The sequence below is a fragment of the Cyprinus carpio genome, chromosome B2 (genome assembly GCF_018340385.1).
Source record: "Cyprinus carpio isolate SPL01 chromosome B2, ASM1834038v1, whole genome shotgun sequence".
NCBI lineage: Eukaryota > Metazoa > Chordata > Actinopteri > Cypriniformes > Cyprinidae > Cyprinus > Cyprinus carpio.
This window is the reverse complement of record NC_056598.1, coordinates 14,016,340-14,022,555: the sequence shown is the minus strand read 5'-3', so window position 1 is coordinate 14,022,555 and position 6,216 is coordinate 14,016,340. Positions and strand designations below refer to the sequence as shown.

The following is a 6,216-nucleotide window of genomic DNA, read 5'->3' as shown; positions in this document are numbered from 1 at the left end:
ATAAAAAAAAATGGCAAGGCGTATTTCTTATAGTTGATATAATAAAAGTTATAAATTGTACAATCTGTAAAGATTATTTTTAGGTTTCTGAACATGTAACAGCTGTGAAAATGACTGGTCCAAATAAATTGATATTCTATACTTTTTTTTTTTAAACTTACTGTTGTCCTCTTATAATTTAATTTAAAAAAAAAAAAAAAAAAACACTTGAAACAACAGTGTACATTTCATATTTATGTTTGTATTTTACATTATAAAGTCACATGTATTAAAAAAGTGAGGTCCCTCAGTGTCAAATGTCCATTGTTTTAGGGTGGGCAGCCGTCTTGAGCACCGGTAGCCATGTGTAACCAGTAGTCCTGATTCTTGAAGCAAACAAAATTGTAGAGGTTTTCACCACCTTTGAGGAATCCATGTTCTGTGGCTCCCCACGACACAGGACTATCCATAAATCCATGCACAGTGAGGGAAATCCAGGGTGTAAACTTCGGTTCATCGATATACTGCCTGAAGGATTCAGGGCAGAGAAATAAACAGCTTGTAAGTTCCAAAAGTACACTATCCCATACTTCTAAAAAATAAAGAGTATGCCTTATAGAAAGATTACTTAATATACTTACATATTATACTTATACACAGTTTGCAGACACTTAGTTGCAATTAAATGTAAATGTATAATTTAACATTAAATGAACTTTGTAGGGTTTTTTTTACCCACTCAAGGAGGACTTTATATAGAAAGTTCTGGCATGAAACATTAGATGGCGCAGTCTGTATGACTGAACTCTGTATGACCATGAGGACATCACATGTCACAGCTGATTGGTTCTCTCCTGTATCTGTAGCCAATGAGCTTGTTACTCAACATTCAAATACTTGGCTAATGCTTGTGGTAGCAATTTGCAGCGCACTTCAGAAACCCTCCACCTTCCCCAGCTCCACCTGTATAGATCTGCTACAGGGTGATCATGTATGCTATGGGGGTTATTCCATATATGTTATTTGTGCAGCAGCAGTATTTCTTTCATGCTCACAGCAGCATGTTGTGGATGTATTAGCAGCACCAAGTCTCTGTAGTTGCTCAGCCGCAGCGGCAGCAGCTCTATTCCGCCAAGACCAAATACATTAACATTATCATGTACATTACCATGCCAATCACTCCGAGAGTTGTCATGACAGAAATGTACATCTTTGTAATCTCATTATTACTTCGGTTGTCTTAAGAAATATGGTTATAGTGTACTGAATGCACTGACAAGAATTTAAAAAACTAAAATATACTGTAATGACATCTATTGAAACATGTCAAATGTAAATGTATTGCCATATCAGCTTCATCGGCTATTACATGGCAGGCACAAATTAAACATTCAACAACATCATGAATACAATAAAATTCAATTCAAAAAGACAAGATTGTGCATTTCTATAAAAGATTATTTAAATGTACTTGTGATAAAAAGAGAACGTTTTTCAAGTTCATCCTGTAATTTAGTTACACATTAGTAATGATAAAGTTGCAATTTAATGCATTTAAAATATATTGATTTTAAATATAATCTTAGAAATAGAATCAATTACTTTACAATTGTTTTGGTATGTTCGTCAACACATTAAAAGGAGTATGATAAAGTGCATTTTTAATGTGCATTTTTTTACTTATTAATAAGTAAACTTAAGATGCCTTTTATTTAACTAATATAAATGTATTTTAAATGTAGTTTTAAAGTATTTGAAGTACACTGCCAGTGCACAGTCGAGACAGTTTAAGTAATCATGCCACCGTGTCTATGGGGAAATTATCCAACAAATGGCGTACTTCTAGTTGTCTCTGCATATACAGTAGGTGACAGTAATGCTGTTCTCTCACCTGAGTTCTTGCAGCAGCACAAACACATTCTCAGGTGAGATAAAGCCAGTAACAGTGCACAGCAAGGCCTGGCTGACAGAGCTCTGGGGCTCTGGACACACATATGTCGACAGGAAACTGTCAGCAGCATTTTCACTGAAAACATAGAGTTAAATTGAGAAATACAGTCAAACATACCCAGAACACCTTTACAGTCATAGACAATTCATATGGTCTCTTTGAGCCAAAGTCTTCAAGTACTAATTGTACAATACACAGAGCCAATTCACCTGTTTAGCAGATGACAATCATTCAAGAGCACTGCATGATACAGTAACTGGCTTTTGTGAATTTAACACTTTATAACCTCAGCTCACTCACCAGCTGATGTCCAGGTTAACCGCTCCAAGCCACTCCAAGAAGTGATGTGGGTCACATGACAGTGTCTTTCCTTGTATATCTGATGGGTAAAGTGTGGGACATGGTATATTTTTCAGGGTGTGATGGCTAAAAGCAGGCTTGTGCTCCTCGTATGAGTACTGGGACAACAGCTTGATAAGAGTCTGATCTTCATCTGAACCTGGAAAATTCAGAAATACAAAAGACTAAGGCAATTTAAAAATGTGTTTGTTAAGGTCAGGGATGGGGGTGATGGTTTACTCAAAACAAACCTGTGTTGTGTTTAGTTAAAAGAAAGTCATATCTGAGTGGTAGCCGGTCCTTCAGACTTGAGAGAACCCGCTGGTATCGTTTGGTTCCTGGGGTCAAGCTTTTGTCAGTGAGATCCAGAGTCACGACTGCAAAACAAAGACATTTCGTTATTATTATAATACTAGTATTTATGTTCACAAATTTTTATGTTTGTTCACATAAAACACCTTCATTTCATGCATAAAAAGCTACTGAGAATAAAGAGATTTACCAAATCGCATGGCTTTTTTGTGATTGTACAGAGATGGACGTCCCTCCAAGCCAAGTTGTTCATATGTGTCTTTATCTAGAGACAAAATTAACTGACCTAAAAAAAAATAAACATGTTTAAAATGAATATTTCATGTCTATTAGTCCATGTCTATATGCTAATGTGCTTGTCACAATTAACTCTTAGCAGATCTTGGCATTTTAAATTAAATCAACTAGTAAGTATGTTAATATAAATATTTTTAAGTAATAAAAAAAATCAAGGTAAACTGTACAGAAATTTGTTTCTGGACAAAATATCCAGACAAAATATCATGGTTAATTTAAAATAATAAATTAACCAACCACATTAATTCAATATATCAAAAATAGTAGTGTTTGAAAACAAGCAATTCTGTCAATTATAGCAGAAAAAAAGTTTCAGAACCATGGGATTTTTAAAATACACTAAGGACCAGTTGGGTAAACAGTCACTATAGGTTATAACTGTGTCTTAAAGGGATACTCCATCCCAAAATGAAAATTTTGTCATTATTCACTTACCCCCATGTCGTTCCAAACCCGTAAAAACTTTGTTCGTCTTCGGAACACAATCAGCGTAGTGCCATTTTGGCAATTCTGAGCTGTGCACAGATGGCATACGCTCTTCTTTGTCAGCCGCGCTGCACCGATGTAAATACACGTAAAAAACGTATCCTTGTGGCGCGGCTGATACAGAAGAGTATACACCGCCTGCGTACTGCTCAGAATTGCCAAAATGGTGCTACGCTGATTTGGAGAGACACAGAGAGGAATTGTTGAATAAAGTTGTTATTTTTGTTTTCTTCGTGTACAAAAAGTATTCTCGTTGCTTCATAATGTTATGGTTGAATCACTGTTGGCAGATGGACTATTCTGACGATGCTTTTCATACTTTCCTGGACCTTGACACTGTTATTTGTCTATGGGACAGTCTCAAGCCTTCCAGTTTTCATCCAAAATATCTTAAATTGTGTTCCGAAAACGAACAAATCTTTTACGGGTTTGGAACAACATGGGGGTAAGTGATTAATGACCAAATTTTCATTTTGCGGTGTAGTAACCCTTTAAGAACTAGTTTGATTAGCCAGCAGTTAACCAAATGGTAATGAGCCTTAATTTTCAGACTGAAATTAGACTAATCTACATTATGTATTTTTATTTTTTATTTTTAATTATGACATCCTGCAGTAATAATGAAATGACGAACGTTTAAGACTAGTCTAAGCTATTTATGCAACCGGCCATCCAGACAATGATGTTTATCCATGGAAGTATTTTGCTTACCGCTGGAAAGAAGTGCAATGGTATTCTCTTCATCAATTTTGGTGTTGTAAGAAAGCGCATAGAAGTTTCCTGTGTAAAAAGAGAAAATCTAAATATCTGATTCAATAACAAAAAAATAGAAAATACGATATAGATGTACAATAGCATATTTCTCCTCCTACCCTTCTTTACATGTGACTCGAGGAAAGTTTCTTCCAGTAGTTGATAAACCGGCAGCTCCCGCACTAGATAATAAGAGCTGAAGCTGTGGAAGGCACTGCTGATATTCGCAGGCAGAGCCTCACAGTCAGGTATCAGCACGGAGATCTGAAGAGACAGAGGCATCCTAATACAATCTAAACACACTTGAACATTTTATATGTTGAGCAAATGTTTGATTAAACTCACTTTGTAATTAAAGTTGTGCTTCGACACGTGGATGTCATGCCGAGACTTCTCATTCAAGAAGTTTGATTTCTCGCACACCAACAGGCTTCTCGGGCACTTTTCCAGCTCTGGTGACATTTTGATATCTATGCGCAATGTCTACATTTTTATGACATCAACCGAGCAAAAAGAAACAAGCTGCCAGATTGAAATCCCTGGTTATGTGCAGGGGGCAAGGAAGTCGACCGGAAGTTGAAGTCGGCTGCGTGCCGCCATCTTGTAGCAGAACTTCACTTGCGTTAGCATCCCATTGACTCCCATTCATTTTTGCGTCACTTTGACAGCGAATAACTTTACATCTGAGGCGTTTAAAGACTCCATTTGTCCATTATTTATTTCTAAAGATACACGACAATGTATAAAGGGCTCCATTACCTTCTATGTTACATTATGGCCCCGTAGAAACATTTTTTGTAAAAATAGGCTAACGATTGCGTCATAACCACTCGACTCTCTGTCGCACAGTAGAGAAATTACCGTACAGACAGGAGGAGAAGCTCGCAGGCAATCGGGGAGACGTCAAGAGATATGGCGTACTGGCGTTACATTTTAAAATACTATACAAAATAATTAATCAGAATACTTACTCCTGCTCACTCACGCCAAAGAACTCCCCGCTCAAACTCTCCGTCTCTGCAAGATTAACGATGGCAGTTTGCACGCACAGCTACTAGAAGGTTTACATCTGTCAGACAGGTTGCTGACGTCATCAAGCTTAGTTTGAGTCTGCGCGTCAGAAACGGAAGTTCTAAAAATCGCTAAAAACGGGCTTCACATGTCTCAATTGAGTTCCAATGGGGTCGCTGTGTCCATTTCTTTTACTGTCTATGGTTATGTGGCTTAATGTAAAAAAAAACTGCTACCAACATCTGTCGCAAACATTTGACGTCAGTTCCTGCTCACGGCAGACTCGTTTGGATCGGATTTGTTCTATTTTTTAAAAAGAGGTTCGGGTTATTCTGATTTATTATAAATAACATTCCATGAGGGGAAATTAGTATAACTGAGCTACTATCAAATCTACAAACGATATCAGACCTAAAAATAAGTAAATAAATAAATAACTAGAATGACTTCTATATACCCTAAATGATCCTGCTCCATAATACATAATGGTTAGCTAAAATACCCTAAAGTGTTAACGTTTTTTAAAAATCACTGATAGCAAAGATAGCAATTTGTAAGACTTTTGTTATTTATAGACTATACGTAAAACCCCAGTGTCAAATGTCTCTAATAACCTAATTTACCTAATTTTAAGTAATTGTTAGGGAATTTAATCATAATTTGGAACCAGTCCAAAAGAATCCTCTAAGATTAAAGTGACAGTTCAACCAAAAATTTTAATAATTTGTTGTTCTAAAGCTGTTTTTTTTTCTTTTCTTTTTTTTTCTGTTGAAAAAAAAAAGAAGATATTGTGAAGAAAGTTGGTAACCAAACAGTTGATGGTAGATATTGACTTCCATAGTATTTTTCCCAACTGAAAAGTTTCCAGCAAATATCTTTAACAGAACAAATAAACTCATACAGGCTTGGAACAACATGGTGAGTAAATAATGACAGAAATTTCATTTTTGGGTGAACTATTCCTTTAAAACAAGATTCTACTAACTGAAATTCTGGAGGGGGGAACAACTTCAACATAATAATAATGTAATATAATTAATTATTAAACTGACTGCACTCTGTTGTCATAAAGGGTGTAAACAGATCCA

At 36.0% G+C, this 6,216-nt stretch overlaps 1 protein-coding gene across 1 annotated transcript; it reads right to left on the bottom strand.

Moving 5' to 3' along the window:
• Positions 1 to 223: 223 nt before the first annotated feature.
• On the bottom strand, positions 224 to 5,621 carry rpp40 (ribonuclease P/MRP 40 subunit). Its single transcript, XM_042718189.1, has 9 exons — positions 5,337 to 5,621; positions 4,463 to 4,664; positions 4,237 to 4,381; positions 4,076 to 4,144; positions 2,772 to 2,867; positions 2,521 to 2,646; positions 2,231 to 2,429; positions 1,871 to 2,005; positions 224 to 507 (listed from the first exon to the last, which is right to left on the bottom strand). Exons 2-9 carry the CDS (start codon positions 4,577 to 4,579, stop codon positions 309 to 311), a joined length of 1,086 nt encoding a protein of 361 aa, XP_042574123.1. The 5' UTR covers positions 4,580 to 4,664; positions 5,337 to 5,621; the 3' UTR covers positions 224 to 308.
• Between the last annotated feature and the right edge of the window lie 595 nt (positions 5,622 to 6,216).

Coding starts and splice junctions, on each gene's coding strand:
- rpp40 (XM_042718189.1), bottom strand. CDS start 4,579: ATGTCACCAGAGCTGGAAAAGTGCCCGAGAAGCCTGTTGGTGTGCGAG. Junction 2,868..4,075: donor CATTGCACTTCTTTCCAGCG/GTAAGCAAAATA, acceptor ATTTTTTTTTAG/GTCAGTTAATTTTGTCTCTA. Junction 2,430..2,520: donor TTTAACTAAACACAACACAG/GTTTGTTTTGAG, acceptor TGAATTTTCCAG/GTTCAGATGAAGATCAGACT.